Source organism: Cottoperca gobio, chromosome 15, assembly GCF_900634415.1.
Source record: "Cottoperca gobio chromosome 15, fCotGob3.1, whole genome shotgun sequence".
NCBI lineage: Eukaryota > Metazoa > Chordata > Actinopteri > Perciformes > Bovichtidae > Cottoperca > Cottoperca gobio.
In genome coordinates this window covers 15,696,077-15,720,379 of record NC_041369.1, presented here as the reverse complement: position 1 = coordinate 15,720,379, position 24,303 = coordinate 15,696,077, and the positions used below count along the sequence as shown (strand labels likewise).

The 24,303-nt window shown below is 39.6% G+C and overlaps 1 protein-coding gene across 4 annotated transcripts in view; it reads right to left on the bottom strand.

The window, feature by feature from the left end:
• The window catches only part of pcdh15a (protocadherin-related 15a), a 192,623-nt gene that overhangs the window by 69,264 nt on the left and 99,056 nt on the right, over window positions 1-24,303 (bottom strand). For 2 of the 4 annotated variants that reach the window (XM_029449878.1, XM_029449876.1), the window contains exons 8-18: window positions 23,424-23,543; window positions 23,186-23,296; window positions 20,977-21,147; window positions 16,989-17,097; window positions 16,713-16,825; window positions 13,366-13,572; window positions 9,679-9,813; window positions 5,973-6,122; window positions 4,513-4,706; window positions 3,290-3,422; window positions 2,942-3,021 (exon numbers count right to left, since the gene is read on the bottom strand). In XM_029449878.1, the coding sequence (XP_029305738.1) occupies window positions 2,942-3,021; window positions 3,290-3,422; window positions 4,513-4,706; window positions 5,973-6,122; window positions 9,679-9,813; window positions 13,366-13,572; window positions 16,713-16,825; window positions 16,989-17,097; window positions 20,977-21,147; window positions 23,186-23,296; window positions 23,424-23,543 (1,523 nt within the window). Of the gene's footprint in view, window positions 1-2,941; window positions 3,022-3,289; window positions 3,423-4,512; window positions 4,707-5,972; window positions 6,123-9,678; window positions 9,814-13,131; window positions 13,153-13,365; window positions 13,573-16,712; window positions 16,826-16,988; window positions 17,098-20,976; window positions 21,148-23,185; window positions 23,297-23,379; window positions 23,544-24,303 lie in introns of those variants that run through there. The other 2 variants (XM_029449875.1, XM_029449877.1) reach the window with 2 other exon arrangements.

Sequence of the window (24,303 nt, the reverse complement as noted above, 5' to 3'; positions counted from 1 at the left end):
CACTGTGAAGCAAGACAATCAGCTGCCAACTGGATACATCAGCACTGACGTGGCCTCCCGGTTCAATTTTTGTGACTTTGAGATGCAACAAAAAAAGCTTGGGCAAAAAAGGGCTGTCATCAATTATTTATTTTTTAAACACAAAACGTAACCAAACAATGTCGAGAAATTCATTCATTTAAATAATTGTGACCAAGAAACACATTTGTCAGCGTAAAAACAAACTCGTCAATGCTCCCTCCGGAACAAACAATAACATTGAGACCGCGTTTCCAAATAACTTTATATACCCATATGGTCTGGCTGACATGTGTTTTCCGTGGGTCATCACTAAAGTACTTCTCTTGATTACATCTTGGATCTATTTTGCGACCATAATATCCAAAGTTACTGTAGAAATGTGTATCGACTATGCGACTTAAGTGATCATCAGTCCCACCAGACCTGGGACTTCACTACAAATACTTAAGACTTTTTTATGATGTGTGACCCGCCTCTGCCGGTTAGTATGACATTACTGAATGCTCTCTGTGTAGCGGCCTGGTGGCAGACAGACTCTGAGCCACGGATTCAAGGGTGCGCACTGCTCTCTACCATAATGGTGAGTGAATCTGAAGCATTTCCACCTCTTCCCTCGGGAGAACCTGCCCCATTTATAGGGAGTTATACACTGGAGAGCTCATTATTCATAATAGCTGGATTGAGCCAGCCCCATATGTAGCCTAAATCTGAACATGCAGCAATGCAAACACTCTTCACTGAATCATATTGGAGTTCTGAGAGGTTGAAAAATGAGAGCGTGAAGTAGGGCTCTGTACTGCACACTCATAAAGAGTACCAGGTAATAATTCTTTGATTCATCATGTGCTAAATCAGCACTTGTTTACTTGAAGTTATTATATTGCTAGGTTACTGAGAGCTTCTGAGGGGATTGTAATATTTGTGTATGTACTGAAGGAAGTGCATCTATATAAAGATTTCTCATATGTGGTTTAAGAGATAACAGTAGCAACAATCGTAATCTCCCATTATTTGATCGTCTCACTGCGTTTCTGCTAACTGTAACCACTACCAAACCAAATATCCCTCCTTATAATAAACAATTTTAACACTGGAGCAGTTTAAGAGTAAACAAAAGGCAGGGATACTTTGCCGCAACACAGCTTGTCCTTGCATGGCTGGGAGACTGAGGATACAGACAAAAGAGGCTTTAATCAATTAGTGAGAAACGTGTCTGGCAGAGTCCTGTATTTTCAGTCTCCCAGTGTCTCTTCCTTCCTTATTTGATGGTAAAAAGCTCTGACCACTTTAATATCTCATGCCTTTTTCTTGCTCTGTGGTTGAGTGAGGTGGGTTTTTCAAATGCTGAAGTTGAGTATGAGAGGTAAGGTCAGATAATTGGGGTCCAATTTTTCTCTTGAAATATCTGGTGTTTTATACCTGGTCTTCTCTCAGACAGATGAAAGGCTGAGAAGGGCAATGAGCAGGAGCAAAAGAGGAAAGAAGACCTGAATAGAACCAGATATCTAATAAAATGTTATCCTGCGTGATTTCCACAAAGGTCTTGCGATTTACAAATCAGCTTCTGGTAGCTCTGACCTAATGGCCCTGGCTTGGTAAAAATTGCATGTCTTTCATTGTTTTCTTTCGGTTTATAAACATATTAATGGTATTTAGATGAAATATGAAAGAAACTTATTATTTTCACCTCATCATATCACTGAGCAATTTATACGTGTCTCGCAAATAGTAACCAATCACTCAACAATAGACCTCTGATTTAAGCTACATTTACTTATGTAGTAAATGAATGCATTTAAAAGTGATGCATTTTGGTTGCAGATATTAATATAGTAATACTTATTATGGTATTCTTTATATATTTGCAATCTATTAACGCTATGTTGTTATTGTGTTTATCTTATTGTCCTATTATTGTTTCTGTCTAGTCTACATATGACAACCATTGCATGTCTATCTGTCCTGGAAGAAGGATTCCTCCTATGTTGCTCTACCTGTTAAAGCTATACAGAAAATTCCTTTGAGGCAAAATTGTGATTTGTGACAATTGGCTATCCAAATAAATCTGATTTAACATTGGCATCATGGACACAAACAACCACCAAAGGGAGTTGTTGAGAGTAAACAGGTGGGCTTTTCGACTTTGTTCATTGGGATTGTTTGATGGTGGCAGCAGCCAGTGCCAATGTTCATAAACCAAAGTCATAAATTGGCTAATAAATCTGCCAAAAAACAATAATTGGCAAGTTAGCAACTACTCCCTACCATCACACTCCCTACCATCACACTCACTTCTCCTCTCATTCCTTTTTCCCAACCAAGCGTTTGACACATAAATGCTTATTAAAACTTTCATAGCAGAGTCGTCCTTGTCGGTTTGATAAACCAGCCATGGTAAACAACAGATCTCAAGAAGCACAAACTCAATAAAAATGTTAAATTGGAAGGGTTTGAAGAGTGCCCTTGCAGAACTATACTACAATAATAATCTAACTATAGTTTGCCAGGGGCTTGTTATGTTAGTTGGACTGCAATCTAGCAAAGCGTTCAATTCATTTTCCACACAACTATCCTGTTCAACATGCATTAGGAGAGAGGTGGGGCACAACATACAGTATATAGAAAAACACATTCACACCAGCAAACTATTTACAGTCTTCAGTTTACCTACAGTAACCTGCATGCTGTTGAACTTTGAGTGGAAACCAGAAACCTTGGAGGAAACTCACGCAGACAGAAGACGGACATGCACATTTCCTATTCCTATTTTATAACCATTTTATCAAGGGAACTGATAAGAAAAATGCTGTTGATAAATAATTGAATAGCCTTTCCATCCATCCATACAACCGTCCTTGCATCTCAAGTAGGCCGTGGCGACAATACCTTTTGGGGCTACTTTAGAAATGTGTGGACTTACGTTTCGGAGAGGTTGAAGACCTTCTGGGAATCCCCGCTCACAATGCGATATGTGATTGGGTCGTTTTCTCTGTCTGTGGCCTAGTGGAAAGAAAAGAAAAGTAGGATCTTGAAGATGAAATGGTACCATTAAAGTAGAAGGCTATGATATATGTCAGCTAGGCAACAAGGATGATGGACTGAAGTGAAGTGAAGTGTGAGAAAAAAGGGAGAGAATGTGTTGTTGCCTGAAACTACAAGATGACACAACAACGTACTAAACATGTCATCGAACGGTAGCGTCATACTAAATGCCTCATTTAATTCCACATTTTCATATTAGCATGTGCCTTGTGTGTTAGTGGCTCACCTGCAGATTGAGCAGAATAGCTCCTATCCTCATAGCCTCGCTGACTTCAACGTTGTAGGTGGGGAGAGGGAAGCGTGGGGGGCTCTGGTTGTTGGGAGGCAAAACCTCAATGTACACTGTAGTGATGGAGCTCCTGGCACAAAGAAAAGCACACATCAGCCACAAGACAGCACCAGCGTCTCCTTGACAACCTGTTGAGCCGTACTGAAGTACCTTGCCCACAGCATAGTGACACATTTTTCATATTAAATCATTTTGATTGCAGAAAAGATAAAAAAAAAAAAAACTCATGGTCGTATTTCTTTTCAATGGGATCTTTAACTGGGACACAACGGTATTATTAATGTTTATACTAAGTGTAAAACAGAATACAAGCCTTTCATTCATGATTTGTTCATTTGTTCTTGCTTAGAACTCGCCTGCTTGTTCTGAGTTATCCACTGCTGGAAACATGAAATTGGAACTGACTGCATTGATTATTAATTCATTCATTGCGTTAGACATTTTTTGTTGAACTGCTATAAAAGGTACAAATGTATTTGAAGATGATCTGACATGTGCGTAGTACATTGTGTCATTATGTCAACCTGTAGCCTGCTGTAGCTTGTAAATGTGTCTTTGCCCATCTTTGTTTTACTTGGTGAAATCAAAGAGGCCACATATTCCATTTTTCTAAATATTCTATGATTAGAAAATCGTGTAACCGAAGCATCGGTTCTCGTGACATCCCTACTTTCAGGGGAGTGAATATGCTTTTGCACAGAATTAACTCTGCTTTTTAATCACAAGGAGAAAATGTATGAAACATCTCGTACCATAATCTCTACAGTTTTAGATCAAGAGGAACAAGACCATCTGTTTTTTGCCTCACAATAGCTTGTCAGAAATGTCCTTATATAATAAATATATATAATAAATCCTTATAACTCAGAGAACACGTTCTGTATCATTCAAAAGCTAACTTTTGAATGTGCATATTGAATTAAATAAAACTTGTGAAACAACACATGCAAGAAGTTCCTTTGCAACCCTGAGGGGGTATAACAATTAATCTTATATGTGAGTTCTGAAACAACTAAGGAACCAATCTGCTATGAATAAAAAAGTAATGAACTGCACAGCACATCATTCACATTGTAATAATAAACCCTTCATTCTACGCATGCTGACGTTTTTTAATCTTGAAAGAAATCATATTAATGAAGAGAGCTACAGTACAGTACCTTCTCTGGGTCTCTGGTGCATTGTCAAAGGCCTTGACAGTCAGTGCGTAAGATCGTCCCACAGTTAAAGTCACTCCGGGAGCCACAGTGATGCGTCCAGTGCGATTACTAATGATGAAATGTCCCTGGGCACCGGCCAGTATTTCATAGGTCACCAGACCATTCAGTCCCTCATCAGCATCTACTGCTGTTAACTGCGAGAAGAGACAGAAACACATTGAAATATGTTTATATTTATGCTGCCAGCAACGTCCTTACTGAGCCAGCCAAGCAATAAATATTTCTCAGTAGGGGGTTGCGACTGACTTCAGTCACAAACCCTACCAGTTTTGAAGATGAAAAAGAAATATAACACAATATAAATATATATATAATGTATTGCATGATCTGTTATCAAGTGAATTAGGCAGCCACAACTTCTTTCAAGCCCATTATTTATGGCATCCCGCTGCTTGTAATTATGAATAGCTCATGGTGTAGCTGGCTTCATATCTTTAAGGCCTTGAAACCTTTATCCAAGCTGCCCAGACCTCCTTTTTCATGCTCCTGACGTTGGAGCAAAAGCCCTACTATCACATAAGCAGCAGCATCCTCCGGGGGCCTGCGGCTCTCATAAACGGCTTATAAAAAAATCAGTTAAGCGGTCATACCCGACACTCTGTGACCCCTGGCCTCATTTCAGGGAGGGCGAAACGGCAGATTTTTAAGACAGATTAAACTTGACCTTTTCAGTGTCTGAATTTTTTTTAGAGAGGCTTTGCTAAGAGGACAGATCAACTGAAAGACGAAAAGATCATGCACCGACTACCAAGTAAGAGACAATGAAATGATGAAACTCCCCAACATTAATAGATATAGCAGAATGGGGTTACGGATTTACATTTTGAAGACTGTGTGTGTGTATATATATATGTACCTACGCATGTCCTGTGCATGTGAATGAAAGCTTGCTTTAGTAGGTATTAGTGTGTGTATATGTGCGTGTTTGATGAAAAGCACGACCTTTAAAGCCAGTGCTCTAATGAAACATGCAAACAATCTTCCTAATCAATACATGTATCAAAGCATATCAAATCCTGTTTTAAAAATCCTTTTTATTCAAGGGGAAAGATTGATAAATGATCCATCTGTGATGCGTACCACAATGAATTAACTTCAGCCATGATAGCAGCTGATCTGCTGGGTAAAAGGTTTCCCAGGCCTGTGCACTGAGGACGGAGAGAAACCTTCTCTGTGACTTGTCTGTCCTGACTGCAAGTGAGACGAAGAGAACTGTTCCAGGGGTTCTCCTGTCGACACAGTACACTGAATTGTTGTGTTTCTTATTTACTTTGAGCATGAAAGATCCTGAGTGAGAGAGTCTATGTGATAGGGACAAAGACGGAGTTGTAAAGCAGAGTGCCAGAGCGAGAGACCAAAAGAGAGGGAAGAAGGCGAGAAACGATTGTTGGATTGATCACCTGTAATACCGTCTCCCCTTGCTGCATGTCTGTGAAGACTTCGACGCTGTAGGAGACCTCAGCAAACGTGGGTGTATTGTCATTGGCATCAATGATCAGGATGTTGACAGTCACTGGGATACTCTGCTGGACGCCATCTGTTGCCACCATCTGTAAACACAAGAAAGAGAAATACATATATTGTAGCTTAAGAAACTCTAGACAAGTAAACAAGTCTGTTCACAAAGTTCGTCATTTAAAAAAAAGAAATCACAGAGAACTGATTTGTTTTTTTATTCAAGCTTATGCTTTCAGGACTGTTTTGCTTTGATAAAGACAATGTGTCTCAACATGTTTCTACCACCACCTTTGGCCTTTGTACATGTTCATTTTTCATTCCCTTAACGATGGAAATGCCTTTTAAGAGATGAGATGATGAGAGAGAAGAGAGCTTGTATAAAGCTTGCCTAAAGGACAGTTTGCAAACTTCATGTTTATTTGTCCTTGGCAGCTCTGATCGCCAGTACTTGGTAGGAAGGAAGAATGTGGACTAAATAGAACAACACACAAAGTGTAAGAGAGAGGAGATCTAAACAACAACTATGGCAGCAGCAACATAAATACACCTTTCTGTGGGGGACAGTGCTTTTCCTCACACAAATGTGGCTGTATTGGTTATGCTGTACATTAGGAGGGTTCCTTTAGTAGTAGCTAAACATTCACAGTGCAGGTACAGAAACACATGATAATATAAACACAGGCAGCTACTTCCTCTCCTATCAAACAGTGTCTCTGTTCTCCAGCCAGCCCCACGAAAGAGACGCCAGACGATCTTTGGGAGCCGAGGGAGAAAACAGATTTGGATCGGCACAACTGTACGTTAAGACTCCAAACTCACACACACACACGTGTGCCGACACGTCTCTGCACAGGACACATGTAAACAATGTCATGCGTGCCTCCTCATCTCTCTCTCTCTCTCTCTCACACACACACACACACACACACACACACACACACACACACACACACACACACACACACACACACACGTGCTGACACGTCTTTGCACAGGACACATGTAAACAATGTCATGCGTGCCTCCTCATCCCTCTCTCTCTCTCTCACACACACACACACACACACACACACACACACACACACTCTCTCTCACACACACACAATAATTATTGAAGGATGATATTTATCTAAATTAGATCTGTGTGCTCTCCTCCCCGCAATCTAGGATACAATGAGTAATTATAAAATTGATTTGAAACTTCTCACAATGACAATCTCTGAACTATTATCTTCAGGATAAACAAAAGCACAACTTTCAAAGCCTCTATGCCACTATCTAATTAAAATGATGTGTACAAGCTTTCAGCACGTATTGCATTCACTTGCACTGTGTGATAATTTAGCCAATTAATGTTGTAGCATGTGCTGTGTACAAATATGATTGGTAGTGTCGTGTGAGAGGTGTGTCAAAGTCCGATCCAAGTATACTATAGGTACGTAACAGTAGGACATTTTCCCAAGCATTGTGGCCAAACATATCATGGTAAAGCTTATTATCATGATTATCATCAAACTTTCTTACTTCAATTAGTGGTAACATCCAGAAACATCATTCTCCACAATGACTGCCTTGGATTTTGTTCACTGATTTTAATCTTTTCTAAATACATAGTTAAACCCTTTATTGGGTGTTCAATGGTTTACCATTTGCTGTAAACTGTAAAAAAAAGTTATTTAGTCTGTAGCCAATTGTATGAGTCGGCCGGCACCATAGTTTATTACAGTACAGTTGCCATGGTCAAAATACTTGAAACTGGAACTTCAGAGATAATAACATTGGATATTTTAATGATTTACTGACCGCCGAACTGGAAATGTTCCCGTTTTTCATTTCAGAAATTTGATCTCTTAAATCTAAAATGTTATGTTCAGAAGGTCTCTGGGAAACATGATCAACAGCACCCACTACACTATTCACCAGGCGATGAGCACCATCTTTTATTCTGGATGGAAACACTGATGTGAGGAATGTTTCAGAGAAATAGAAGAAAATCCTGCTGATGATCCTGGAAGGGAATTTTCCTCTGATATTGAATGCAGAAACCATTCTTAAGAGCTGTATTGAACTGTCACCACTGCAAAGCGGAGGCATATTTCCAGCTCTCACTGTAATGTGTAGTCAAAGTGGATCCTTAGCTTATTTTTCGCAAATATATACATGGAACAAAACCAGCATTTGAGATCCTCATACCTCGAACAAGAGAGAAAACTATACTGGATATGAATGGAAGGAGTAAATAGATAAACAAACATGTGTACGTCAAATTTTAATACACACAATCCGGGCTGCAACCAACTATTTTTTTCATCATCGATTAATCTGCTGATTATTTTCTCGATTAATTGTTTGGTTTATAAAATGTCCAAAAATAGTGATAATGAGAATAATCTCCATCCCAATTTTGTCAAAGTCCAAGGTGATGCCTAGATGTCTTTAAAGCAGAAAAACGCATTTAAGAGGCTAAAAAAAGCATTTCTTGCATGAAAAGTTACTTAAACGATTAATTGATTATCAAAATAGTTGGTGATTATAATTCCGTAGATTGACTAATCGCTGCAGCTCTACACATATATCACACCTTCATAAATTGTCAACCCAACCAACCCAACCAACCCAACCAAACCCAGCATTAGATCTGAATCCTCCTCGTTCAAAAACTCCTGCACTCTCCAGGGAACCATTCCCAAAGAGCTCCCTGCTGGTGTGGCGATGCTCTCTTAAACAAGAAGTATAGCTATGGAAGGAAGGGGGTACTTTATTTCCCAAGATGCTTCCATTCCTGAGCAGCGCAGAAAGAAGTGACTTCTGTAAACCAGGCCATCAATGTAAACCAAAACTCAAATAAACCTAAAAACACCATCCAATAAGAAGATTAATAACATATTATGAAGATTATAAGTAACTCAATGCAGAATCCTAATGGTAGATAAAGGAAGCTGCAGAGTTCAGACTGAACCGTCTCATATGTTCAAATATTAGAGAGTTCCCACAGAATAAACTCTTTATATGTCTCTTTGAATTAAAAGTTTTACATTTTAGGGAAAAACGTATTTGCTTTCTTGTTAAGAGTTAGATGAGAGATTTATTTTTTAACTAATTTGACCATACATATTAAAAGACATATAGAAATGTGCTGCAAATAGAGAAATGTATCATCCAATGGTTGCAGTATTCATCAGTGTTTAATGTTGAACAAAAACATTGTGTTCTGTACAACTAGTTTATGTTATATATATAATAATATATATATATGTATGTATACATATATATATAATATATATATATATATATATATATATATATATATATATATATATATATGTATGTATATATAATATATATATAATATCATTTATAGAACTTACATGAGGTACATGTCTAATGTTTCACCGATGGTTCACCTTTGGATGGGAATTTGTAAATTCAAGTGAACAGACCGTTTTATTTTTTATTTTATTTCTGTGCTATTTGACCACTGATAAAGGTCATATTGCTCTAAAAGTGTCAGGTCAGCTTTGCATCTGCAAGTGCCTCTTAGTATATAGCTAGCCTGTGACTTACTATTAATATACACAGAGTAGGACATGTAGGTCAAAGGGCTTTAGGGATGTCTTGAAGACAGCTACCACAGAGTCTTAGGCCTACCATGAAAGTATAGGCCATCTGTTTCTCCCGATCCACAGGTTTGATGAGCCGCAGGTATCGGATTATCCCAGTCGGGTTCAGGCTGAAGATCGTGGTGTAGTCATTCAAGGTAATCTTCAACATGGGATCTTTCGTCTTCCAACAAAAAAGATATACAAAAAGAAACAAGTTACCATGGTGACATGAGTGTTTCATCATTTCTTCCAAGGCCGCAGCTGTGGGACTGAGAAAACCTATCAAACAGTACATGTTGATGTGCCAAAGAGTTGAAAAAGTAATCTACTGGCAGGTCTCTCATCTATCTTAGGAAAACAGTGGAGAAGCAGCTGAGGATGGAACCAGAAACCCATGTATTTTTAATATGATTGTGTCACGAAAGAGAGGAAGAGAGGAAATTACTTCTGCTAAAACAACGTACAACCATTATAGTCGTTGTTCCTTTTTAAGGAAGACTATCGACCACATTAAGCAGTCGTTAAAGGGTATTGGTTTTATAGCTTTCGTTTCGTGTGTCCAGGTACTAAATAAGCTTAAAAACATTTAAAAAAAACAAAAAGAGCCATTTACCAAAGATGTATCATCACTGCTCTGGTTAGATTCTGTTAACAAATAAATCTGGAGGCCATTGTGGTCCATTGCCGCTAGTCTGCTTCGATTTACATCCATCAATGAGTCCTCTTAAGAGAGTTTGGTAAACATCAGGACCGGGTGGCTTATTGATTTTGTTATCTCTGCCTCAACTCCACTTTGATTTGTTAATCTTCTCCAAACACTGAGTAGAGACTTTTTTGAAAGATGAACTAAAGGTAGCAGTCATTTGTTTTGGCCGTGTGTGTGTGTGTGCGAGTGTGTTTCAACCAAGTCAAATATAAATCAGTGCAGATAGGGTATGAGGGAATTAAAAGTGTTCTCCACCGTGGTTGGTACACACACACACACACACAACCCTAACCACACGATCACACAGTTTGTTAAATGTGTCAAACAAATATGTCAAAACACCCTGTTCAGCCAAGTACACACACAACAATCAATTAAAAAGATTTTGTAGTTGGTATTCAAAGAGAATAATTGCATAAGTTTTTGGCTGAAGGAACTGCAGAAAACACAGCAAAAACATCCATCTGCATATAAAGAAGAAGAACACAGCACAGCAAAACACTCCAAACAAACACACTCTCTCCCAAAAGTCAGTGTATCAACTAGATTAATCTGCACACACCTGTCATTACCGGAGACCTGCATTGCATTTAATTCACCACTTGTGAAATAATAGAAAACATATCATTTCTGGTGCACATATTTCTGCGAACACACTGGAAAGCTTACAAATTGTTGTTTAGGATGTCTCCAGCAGTGATGAGTGCTCTCTGTTTGTTTTTACGTTGTGCAAAGTGATGAATTAACAGTAGGGATGTCCCGAGTCAGTTTGCAGAGTAGGGATAAAGCTGATCCAGGACTTTTTAATGGATCAGTACTGGTATTGTAAAGCTTATCCACCTCTGGTACTTTGTTTATTGTAACTTATTGTGCTCCAGGTATTCAAAGACGTCCATTTACAAAATAATGTAACTAACCACTTTCTAATGCGTAGCATAGCGTAGCGTAGGGATGAACGATTAATCTAATTTTTATTGAAATCGCGATTTGAAACAATGCGGTACGCAACTCGCAAAAGCTGTGCTTTAGGATGCCTGACCCAGGGTTTGAAGTGTTGTCTCGAAAAAGGCTTGTTGAAGAGTAGCTGCCTGCAAACAGCATACTTTGCCGTTGACTACATCGGGGAGAATGTTTCCCATGGACTAAGAAATAGTTTGTCCAGCTTGTGGCTAAAAGAAGAGGGCCAGACGTGCATCACCACTTATAATTGACCTAAGCTGTGGAACTAAATCAATGGAGCAGACTTCAGTGTTTTGGTGGCTACAGGTTGCATCTTGCAACTGGTAAGTGTAGCTCTCTCCCTCTGTGTTTAGTTACGTTTGCTTTACGATGTTATTGTTCGAAAGCACTTTGAGATGCATAGTTTGTATGATAAGTACTATATAAATATAAACTATTATTATTTAATGTATTATTATTACAATTATCATTATAGAATAGAATAAATAGAGCAACAGAACTTTGTAAACAGTCGGTTGCCCGTTTCTAGCACTGTCGCAAAAGCAAGACCGCACAGAGGGAGGCACAGAAAGACTTAAATCTACTGGAGCACTCGTTGATTACAGAGTGTCCAACAAGATGGGGCTCAAGGCAGAGGATGATTGGGAGGGTGTTGGAGCAGAGCAAGGTCTCGTCTCAGGTTCCGTCTCAAGACGTGATTACGCGTCACCTGGCCACCACTTGGCAGGACACAGAGGTTCTTGAATCAATCAACAACGCCATTCATCCTCTCTGAGTTTACAGATGCCCACTCTGGTGAAGCATATGTAAGCGTGTCATACCTGCATCTTCCAAGAATGTCAACTCTGGCTGAAAATGTGGAGGATATAGAGCCCTTGGCCACATGGAGGATAAATACAGCCGCCCACGCACACAGGAGCTTCTGGACATCAGTTCGTTCCTCGATCCAAGATTCAAGATTAACTACATAAGCGCAGAGAATGTCCCAGACATCAAAGCAAGAGTGGAGATTGAAGTGGAACAGGTGACCTGAGAGTGAACTTGTCTTGTTTTCTATGTGCAGTTTAGTAAATAAAAGATGCTACATGCAAAACAAGTTATTGTGTTTTGATTGATTGGCAATATCCCAATAACCTGGTGGAAGGTACACAGTGTTAACTTTCCGATGCTGAGCAAACTGGCTCGCAAATTCCTGCTCATGCCTTCAGAAGTTTGACTTTAAAACATTATATCGCAAATCAAATCACAATGGCAACATCTGTCAGAAAAATCGCTATTAGATGTTTCCACAAAGCTTAGCCCTAGCATACTAAACAGCAGACTTCAGATACAATTAATAATATCTACACTAACATTGTGCCACAGCGAGCAAAATGAGCGCTTTATCAGGTACAAACGAACCAGACAAAACCTTTAACATTTTGTTTTAAGTTGAGATGAAGAGAACTTGTCTGAATCCTTTCCTGCGACTTAATGGCCTCACACTGACTCCTCTGCAAAGATATTATTCAAAGATATTATTCAAAACACTGCAGGACGCGATCACATTAAATAGTCTAAGAACGGCGTCAAATCCCTTAATTTAATGGGCTTTACTGACATACAGTAAATATAGGCCTACTTTAAGCTATTAAGTGTGCACAGAGCAACTGTACTATGCAAGAAAACATAAATATTGGATTAATCTCTGTATCAAAATATATTAATATAATAATTAATATTAAAAGGACTTGCATTGGAGATTAAGAACCAACAAACTTGATCGGGACATCCCTATATTAGTGTGTGTGAGTGTGTGTGCCATTGTATCTAAAAGCAACCCCCTTTACCTACAGGTGTATCACCAGGATCCAGCTACAACAAGGAGAAAAATAAAAGCAGGAAAATGACTCATGAAAGTGTTATTTCTTTGCGAGTGCACAACAAAACTGCATGAATAAATGTGAACCGTTAATCAATATTTAATCAATGCACTACAAGCGCTTTGTGTTTGTATGAACACATGCATGGGTGCACATGTGTAAAGTGTAGGCAACAGTGAGCCGGACAGCCGCTCTTTCTTTCTACCTCCTCAATGTCATTATCCAGAGCGATGATTCCCAGGGGGGCAGTGAGGTTGGCACTGGCTGAGATAGTCGTACCCACTGGGGAGGACTCACTCACGTAGCCCTGATAGGTAGCAAACTGGAAATATGGTGCCTGGTTGTTCTCATCCAGGATTTCGATAATGAGGTCAGCATAGGCCGGGAGGGGGTGACCGTTGTCCTGTTCAGCCTGAAATTAAAAGACAAAAGAAGAAGAAAGGGAGAAAGTCAGTCATTTACTGTGAAAAAAACTGATAACCAGACTGCTGATGTATTAAGAAGTACTAATAAGGAATTGAAAGCATGGAAGCAACACACTCAAAAGTTATGCTGTCCTAACTATCATGCACAGGGGACAGAAAGGCATACTTTCTCGAGTGTCATTTTAATTACAAAAAGCTACATTTACTAAATTTAATCAAGGGTCCACTTATGATTAGGGTTTAGTAATTACTAAAGCACTTAACGCAAATACCATCATTTGTCGTGGAGAGGGAGTAATTAGTGGCTCTTGCTACTCTGTAGAATGGGTGACCATTGATAGAAGGAGGCTCGATGGAAACAATGCTAACTAAGGCAGTGCCAGAATTGACCAATTAACTAGTGAACGAGGATACTGGCACTTGTTTCCAATGTGGTCTGTCCATTACTGATTGTGCAAACTCAAATGAGCAGAATCCTGTGCGTGTTAATGCAGTGTTCCTGTTTTGCCTGAAAGCTCGAATGAACCGTGGAACAGTCTGGTATGACAACATCCTGGTTGACACCTCATCATCATGTTAATATCTTTCTCCAAAAACTGACATGCAGCATCCAGCCCTGGAACACAACTCATTTAAATGTCACATTGCAAGTCGGAATAAATATTTGATTTGAAATATTGATGTGGAAATTGCCGAATCTGGTAAAAGTCAGTTCTTGCGAAATGAATGTACTTCTATAAAATATTACTAAATACTAGAACATGCAGTGTAATTGGACAACATAAATGTTACAACACAGCTTACACACACACAGTAAATTCCCAGAGCTGTAGACTTTTGACACACCTGCATCCAAAACCAGTTTGTCTTTGTGTTACGTACCGTGGGACACAAACCAAACCGTATTGGATCATCTATTGAGAACGTAAACATTTCTTTCCCTTCATTTTCCAGCACACTTGGTGTGTGACATGCTTGCACAGTTCATTACCACAAATCAAAATCTGCGCTGCCCCTTCTCATCATTCAAAAAAGTGTACAAAAACCTAAAGAGGCTGTGCTTTAACCCGAAGTGTGTCTTACAGCAGCTCAGTGAATGTGGTGTGGTCAGGCTGTCACTGCAATCTTTCCCCTCCTAGGCACATATGTCACTGTTGGCTCCCACACTAGGATGCTTCAGAAACATTAAGGCTTTGAAAATACAGATGGAGAGGGGGAGTGAGGCGACATCAGTTTAAGCCATGACCTGGAACTAATTCTGCACATTAGCTCGATTTCACTGGGCTTGTGTTGCAGAGTGCCAATTGTAACAGAAGAATATAGTTTTACAGCTAAATGGTAAAGTGCTGGGGCCAAAACAACTGCAGTTTCTTTTTCTTTTTTTATATCGTGCTATGTATTTCCTATAATAGCAGAGCCCTGCTACACACGTCTTCAGTTTTGGCACATCAAGCTGAGTTTCACTCCAGTTTATGTTTTTATAGGCATCGCAATAATACGCCAGACTATCTTCCCCAAGCATCTTCTATCTGTTTCCCTTATCTGAGATATAATAGAGAACACCCACACTGCGCTGCCCCAAAGATCCAAACTGCTCACATAAACACCTGAGGGACAAGTGGTGTCATTGACAGACAAAGTGTGTGTGTGCCTGGATGTTCTCTCTTTTACTCTGCATTCATTTTTCGTCTCAAAGAGAGAAGACGGGGTGTAGGATTACAGTGCTCCCTGCTGATTTAGCTCTTTAGCGGTGTCCTTATTTCTGGGAGGCAGTGCTAAATGACCGGTGCTCCACTGCTACTACACACAAGCCAGCAGGAGATTCACTGCTCCAAAACGTCACTGTTTCTCAGTCTTAATTCTCCTGTCCTGACTCCGTCGTCCTTAGAGTGTCATACTGCATCTCTTTGCTTGCCTTTTCTATTTAACACAATAACTATCCATCTCCGTCTGCTTTCTTCACTTGTCTTCATTTCATCCCCGGTGGAAATTTCTCCAATCAGGATCAATCAAGTCTTTTGAAGAACAACACATGGGTTTTAAAGAAATACGCTTGAGAAGCTGCAGCTCGTTCCACCATTGGCTTTCTATTTTTATTTTAAAGCATTAGCTATGTACACCACATACCGTGCTGCATCAGAACTCTCAAGATTCCCAAGTCTAATTCTCACTTTCCTGCCCCTTGGAGTCCTTGAGCAATGGTCTCCCCCCCCCCCCCCCCACTATGACTTAAGTAGATAAGGCTCCTCAAGTGCCATCCTCCACACACATCTCTCCATCTATCTTGATGTTTTTATGCTCCCCCTTCCCCTAGCTATGCACAATCCTCCCGAAGACATGCAAAATGTCTCCCATATGATCAATCTCCCCTCGCCTTCTTCTCTTGTGGAAATCAGCTCTTCCCCTCATGTCTATGCTCCACAGCTATCCCGGTAAACAGCCGGTTACACAGCGCTCAAAGGTGTCTGGAGGTTAGTGATGGGTGGATGGAAAGTTCATCTGCACTGCTGCTTTGCACCAACAGCACCGAAGCAATCCCTGACTCCAATCCAAATTAGGATTCATGAGAGTGCAGCAGCCTATCCTCCTGCTAAGTCCATAAATCATAACATCTTTTTCACCACCCCATCTCTAAAGCAGCTAAAGATAAGCTTAATGGCCTTCAGGTTATCTACTGTAGGTGGAGCGGGAAAGTGTGCATGCTTAAGTTATGGAGATACGAGTTAAACTTGATTTGGCACAAGCACATTAAAAATATGAGTACAGAGTTGAGCTGTTTCATAAATCTTTGCCCACCTAATGTGGAGGCAGCAGGATAATCAATATTCTATCCTGGGTTGAACCATGATAATGGCAATCAAGCTCCATCTGGTTCAGTAAATTAAACGTTCATATACATTTTGGACAATGGCTTTCCGTGACTTTTCCATGACTTTAAACCAATTTTCACGAGTAAACATTCTGCGATTTCTGTGTGTATGAAGAAGTACGTATAATAAATGAACCCCAATAATTCCACTCAACCGTTTAGTTTTATTCAAAAGTTACGCCGTAAATCTTGTCATCAGTATAGGTGACTTCCTGTAACCTTTGAGAAAATAAAACGAGCACTGATCGTTTTGTTTACCTTGATGATGAGCGTGAACCTTTGATACAAGTCCCTGCTGATGGGCTGCAGAACACGCAGCTCTGCAGTGGTTCTGTTCAGGGAGAAATACTCTCGATATGTGACTGGATGACCTGCAATAAAAAAAAATAAGAACATTCACAGATTTGGATTCAGTGCTTTTTATGATAACATCTAGAACACCAAAAGGAACATTCAGAAGTTAAGCTGTGGCATGCCGACCGAGCCAAAGGACATTAAATGCGCACAATCAATCAAGATACGTGATGCACCTACCAACCAGGATGTAGTAAAGAATGCTGGGTCTGTCTGATGGGGGCTGTATGTTTCTGTCCATGTCCACGGCCCGGATTGCAGGGGTCACATTCAGTGGGTTCAGTTTGCTCTGCAATACGGGGAGGGGGAGTAAGTCAACAACACGGCAAGACAATCAGATGCATATCCGATTATTTTCTGTTGACTGTGTAGTTGTAGCACATATATTGTCTCCTAAAACAACTTTGAGTGCATTATTATGCAGAGACGGAGATGTTTAGTGTCTTATAAAATTGAAAATTCCACTTTCCAGTTCCAAGTTCTAGGGTATCAGCAGCCCTGTGTGTGCTGTTTATCAATATTTTGGCTACTGTATAATCTTATGTGACGTGTTGTATATCACTTGCAACTGTGCAACTCCAGATAAAAACAGCTCTATAGAGAAGCTGCCCTGGACTTTATCCCTGGCCCATTAAACTGTTTTCTACTTTTAAAGGGGATGAGAAGAGCTGCTGCAATTGGGCTTCCTTGAAGACGGAATATTCAATGTTCACTCCAAAGAAAACCGGTCAATTATTAGGATATTTAATTAATAAGCCAGTGCTATCCGATCTATTTCTCATCAGCATGCTTCTAAACACGCCAAATAGAGCTTCACATCAAGGATAATCAGCTTGTGGTGCTGTAGGCTACTTTTCCTTCCCATGCATAATAAGACATCATCAGCTCTAATTACCCAGCACTAACCTCAACACTTTTGCACTAACATATGGCTAAGTGGGAATATGTTTAGCACATCACATTTAGGAATACCTCTTCTCATGCAAAATGCCTCCATATGGCTGATACAGTATGAGTGAGTATGCTAAGAGGCCCATGCTAAACTTCCTTAGAGCAGACAGGCACATGGCCATCAGCTCTCTGGCAGGAAGAATCCCTCCTCAGGGGGGTATATTTATATCCCTCAGCTCTGGAGTAATCCTTACACCCCTCCCTTACCAGCCCTCTCGCTTTTACAATGTCTGGAGGTGCGCTAAATCAAATCCTTCTAGCTCTGCACAATGATGATTAGCTATAATACCCTCCTCCAGCAGTCATTATCCAGGGGACTCCAGAGCCCACATTATATCCCCCTAGGGCAAAAAATAAATACAGATCAACTTAATAATGCCTGTCTAGCCATTGTGATTAATTACAATACACTCATCAATTATGAGACGACAAATCTCCCCGTGGACAGATATGTTAGCATAATGGTTACATTGCAAAATGGAGAAAAATCAGAGACCAGCAAAAACTGCAAAGCTAATGTAGGCCACTGCTAAAAAAACAGTTATGAAATTAAATATCTTTTTCAAGGAAAGTAAAAGAAGGTAGATGATATCAAATAGTCTAAATACACTGGCAATGTTTTGGACATCCTTTTGAGGGCACTAAGAGGACTAGGAAAATGTCAAATCAGACTTCATTGGCATGCGGCTCTGGTAAAGATGAAACATACAGTGTTTTGAGGGGGGGAAAGCAGAGAGACAGGGAGAAAGGCCAGCATTTCCTCACACTAATGAAAAAGCTTTGGTTTGTGCAGCCTCATACTTAGCAGTCTGCAAACCTTTCATCATAAATTATACATTATGGGCAAACTCTGAATGGAAAGTCTGTACAAACAAGGGCACTCAACATGGCAGCTTCCCCTCAACCAAAGCTACACACACACACACACACACACACACACACACACACACACACACACACACACACACACACACACACACACACACACACACACACACACATGCATACATGTACTGTATAGACTGTTCTGTATACTTGTTTTGTTTTACTTCCTCTCTCCCTGTAGACCTCAATCTATAACCTTGGATTTTCTCAACCAATCTATATAGTTCCAGTTGTGTCATTATTGCAGATATCTGTGTTATTTAATCGCTCTCGCTCTCAGTGTCAGTTTAATTCAATTCAGTTCAACTCCCATGTTCGAAACATGTCAACCAAGTACACTTAACTCATACTTGATGCAGTCTTTTTTCCAATACAGCTTCAGAGCAGAATTCTCAGATATGTGGATCCTATTATTTCATCACGCTTCAGTCATTGCTGCTAATGAAACTAGAAATTGCTTTGACAAGCTATAATTAACAAAACCAACAAAATAACTTGTTACTTATTTGTAAAACAATTCCACATATTAGAAAAATATGAAATGCTTTGACATTGCAGTAATTTGTCCACATTAACAACAGTATACTGTATAAAACTGAGATAAATTCATTATCACTTTGTTGTGGAAGCCACTTTGAAAGCATAACTTTGAAAGATAGCATATACTGCAAACTGGAAAAATATTAAACTTTCAATGTACATGTGACAATCATTTATAATAAATATAATTTAAAAAGTCACATGACAGAAAAAAAATGGGACTCAATTGATTATATTTCATAAAAGTGGCCAAAAAATAATTATCAAAAAAAAAAAAATCCTCTACAAAATAATGATTTAAATTATATTTAAAGAAGGGTGGTCAAAGGGGTTCAATTACAGTAGAGAAGCAATGGTATAAAATAAAAAACATTTATTTCCTTTTGTAGCCTAAAACTGTTTGTATTTTCAGTTATTAACTACACAAAGAAAATGTCAAAGTAATTTAGTAATTTAACTACTTGAATCACTATGCTAATATGAATGTAGCCGCAAGTTACTGCAAAATGTAGTTAAACTAGTTACATGTAGTTTACTGCTCCCCAACACCGATAATTATACTGGCATGTCTAGAAATGTTATTTTAGTAGATCCACAGCTGAAACAGACAACAACATTCACATCTTTGGGCAATTTAGAGGTTTCCAATTCTAATTAGCTCTTGTACTATGTATTTGGACTGTGAGAGGGAACTCGAGAAGGACCCACATGATGACGCGGAAAATATGCAAACATGCAAACATACATGAAAGGAGCTGAGATCCAAATCTTTCTGCTTGGAGGACACCACAATGCCAACCTCAATCCAGAACAGTCCAGTAAATCTAAACAAATCCAATCTACTGCTCCAGTCCAATACAATTCAACTCAATACAGTTCAATCCAGTGGACTCTAGTCTGAACTGCTGATGAGGACTGTGTTATGCAGTTGAAACCGCCAGAACAAGCGAGTAAGTAGACCTTGAGGTGAGATTGTTTGCTGTTTCCAAGATCATGAATAAGCCGTCACACTCCATTTGTATGAGAAGTCCCAGAGGTGATCCGAATCATGGAAAGATTACACATCTACAGTTCCACGGCAACTGATCCGACTCCAACTGCTGATGAAGCTCATGTGATATGATCAAAACCACCAGCACCGTACTAAATGGACCTTCAGGTGGTTTTGTTTGGATAAGTCTAGTGTAGTCCGATCCAATAATTCAACGCAGTCCAATTCAGTTCATATCTTTTCATGGACATTATATATAGATTTCTACAGACGGAGATAAAGTGTTTATAGATATACATATAATTTGTAATGATGCACTACCTCAGACTCTTTATCTCAGCTGCCACACCATCTCCCTCTCTATTTTTCCTGCTTCTATGAATTCCAGTAGTGTTTGGCTGTCATCCCAGGTCAACTCAGCCTACAGCTCTAATTGCTGGTCCAACAGACCAGAAACGCTCCTGTAATCACCATGCTGAGACAGAGCAGCAAAGATAACCCAGCCTCCAGCCTCCAGCCTCCAGTTGTGGAGGCAAAACACAAGGTGTAAGCGGACAATTAGGCTTCTTAACAGGTGTGGCACAGTTTAACATTTAGAAGGAGTGCACATATGCTGCACAAATGTCTCACAAATATGAATTATGCGCCACAATGCACATGGACACAGAGGACGACAGATAAAACGGAACCCGCGTGCATGAAATTCAAGAATATGCGCATAATATTAACAGAGGGAAATTTGTTCAAATGACCTTGTGGAACAGCAGCATGTTCACACTTGCCTGTCTGCCCGGTTCTTACCGGTTCAGTGAATTCAGGGATAGCAACATGGTAGGTGAGGGGGTTGCAGTCACGGGTGTTGTTCACCAAAACGCAAGGCAGGAACATGGGGCCGAGGTCGTCCCCGTCCAGAACGTCCACAGTCAGAGTTGTGGTAGCCGTCCGTCTGTTGGGGAGGTATGGAGCGCGGTCCTGGAAGATGAACAAACGTTTTCAATATCGACCTTCAAACTCCTAGAGACTGTTGCTTTGTGCACTGGGGCTACACACTGCTCGAGCTAGAATCAATATAACATGTTAAAATCACGACAGATCTCTGCAACTGTTTTTCAGCATATGTTAGAGCGGTGGCTGTTATGGAAGCTGTTCTGTTTCTATTCTTAATTTGTTTGGCTGCAGGAAATGGGGACTGAAAAAAACATTGCCTTATGCTCTAAGTAGAACATTATTTAACAATTTTCTGGAGTAAAAAAAAACCGGAGCGTAATCACTCCTTGATAACACATTTGGTATCATGCAATAAGGAATACAACATTCAACAACAGGTTGTAGGAGAGTTTTGATATAAAACATTTAATCTTATGGTTTCTTTGCTACAATATATTCTCTACATATTAAATGCACATCCTTGGCAGAGAGCTTGTTAACTCACTCAGGTAAAAGGGCTCTTAGTCTATGTATTGAATGGGAGGGATGTAATGATGCAAACAATATGCCTGACTTCACACCACTTCAAACCAGACGGAACAGTACGACTCCTATACATTCCTCTAAACATTTTCTTTTCAAGGATATAATTCTTGGCAATAAAACATGTCTTTTCAGCAGCTATCTATTAAGATCCCCCCCCTCTGTGGTACTGGTGCTTCCCGGAGTGGTATCCTGCGACGTGAGCAGCACAGCACTTCAAAGAATTGCGCTGTTTGAGTAATTGAACTCTTGACACAAGCAGCGCAGACTTCTAGTAAATACAATGTCTTCTTTCTTTCTCTTACTCTGACGAAAAGAAAAGAAAATCTCCCTGGAGGACCTCTTTCCAGTGTAAAGGGTTGAGTCTTATTTGCTACCTCGTGGAGGAAATGGAGAGAATAGGACATGGATTAACTGCTAAATGCTGACAGAAAGGCAACACTTCCATTTTATAGCATAGAGTGTAATATTTGACCACTGCTTGACCACTGATCCAGAAGAGATTGTAATGATGTGAATTATGATAACTGTTTATTTTATTGTTGAAAAGAAAGGTTCTGTATATTGACACTTTCAAACAGGAAGGAAACTGAAATATCCAACAGCATCTTAGCCTGAGTATTTCTCTAATTAAAGCCACATTCTTGGCCCATGGGTTCTGCTCTTGGTCAACAGACATTTACTGCCTGTTGACTCGGGGTAAGGACTAGAGAAAGAGCATTACAATTGCCTTCTTTATAACTCATATTGACATCATAAGGACTCCTTGTTTTATAATATGTTCAGTCATGCTGCCAAGTGAGAGTGTGAAGGAAAAGTCCATCCCTCAAGTAAAATCCATAATTATGCATTCATAATTAACTCTGATATGCAAAGCTGCTCTGGTATGTACATACAGTTATCTCAGAATGTGTCAAAGACAGTTTCAATCACTTTTAATTAAAAAAATATGTAAGCCATCTCTGAATTAGTATTAGTTAAATGTGCGTTAAACTGCTTGTCCGTGGGATGTCCTTACTGAATGCCAAATGAGAAATCTCTAGTTACTTACCCTCTTATGATTGGTACAACTGAAAATAAAAAGAGTGATTTGCTAAATGATGACCATATTTCTTAAACAAAAAGAAATAATAATACACCAGACCTTTCCTTAAAACAGCACTCATTAATAGAAATTATGAATTGCAAGGACTTGAACTCATTGAAGCAGAAAACTATTGACTTCAAGTTCAAAACATCTGCCCCTTAAAATAACTAAAAGATCTGAAATATGGTAAAAACACTGTTATTCTCTTAGGCCATGAAAAGAAAACTGGACTTGAGAGCTCCAACTCCATTCTCCAAATAAACATTTGTCAATACAGCTGCTGCAACAGAATACAAAGCACATCTTGAGATATTGGCTTTGTGGCATTAAGAGTTATTTACCCTCAAGGTCAATGCTGAGGTAGACAACCATGGAAGAAAAAGTATAAAATCAAGGGAGCCTTTTGAATCTGTTCATTTTGAGCACTTACACGTCTTAACAAAAGTCACTTACATTGGCTTGGACCAAAACCAGGTAGCGAGTTCTCTCCTCATAGTTTAGCCTCTCTGCCAGAATTATGTGTCCTGAAAGGGTGTTTGCGACACTCACTGTTCTGTTTGAGGCCTGAAAGAAAAAGAGAGTCGATATGATAAGACAGAAAGAAAGGTAGATGTGAGCAATAAGTCATGATTGTTGAAGAAATTTACAATGGTGTAGAGGGTGTTTATCATGGCGTGACTTGTCCATATACCGGGTCATTGGGGTTGTAAAGTATGCCGTATTCTATATGTCCATTGGGCCCATCGTCAATGTCCGTAGCTCCATTATTCCCTGAGAAGCCGGTGAAAATGGTCGTTCCAACTGGTGTGAGCTAGAGAACAATATGAGGAAAGAAAAGTCAGCAGCTCAAACTGCCCACTGTGAGTACAACATCTACTTACAGCAGTGAGCCCATGCATACAGCTATTACTGTTTCCACTCCAGCACATTAGTAAACAACAAGAAAAAATAAATATCAAAAAGAGGGAAATGTTGCAGTCAGCAGCAGTCTGAAGGCTTACATGCTAATGGAATAACAAAAAGTAAGTATGAGAACCACTGCTGTTCCCCAGAGCACTCAGCAAAGTCCACAAGAGCAGGCGGTGGGCCGGAGAGCTTGTTCAGGGGAGAAGTTGACAGCAATGTAGAATGACTCACTGAGGCAGCTGCATACAGTACGGCTATAATAACACAATGTGACAGAAATTTCAAACACACAATGTGCAAAAAAATGTGAACAACAGAGACGAAAGTAGTTGTTGTTGGGGAATCTCAAAAAAACACTTGACCGTAAAGTCAGAAGATTTAATGAATTGTCTTGAATCAATTGCAGGTGTTGCAGGTTTGCTCACTACACATATATTAATAATTCCTGAGCACTCTTATGGAAACAAAGTCGAGAAAAAAGAACAAATATCTTGACTGTTATATTTCACAGGGAAGTAGCACCTGGTTTGTGCAGCCACATTGTACAGAATTAATGTAAAAGACGAAGATATTGAAGTTGCTATTATTTCATATAACCAAACTGAAACATAATGATATGTGTAGCTAACTGGAACCTAACTATTAACTAATAGCTGCAGGGAGTC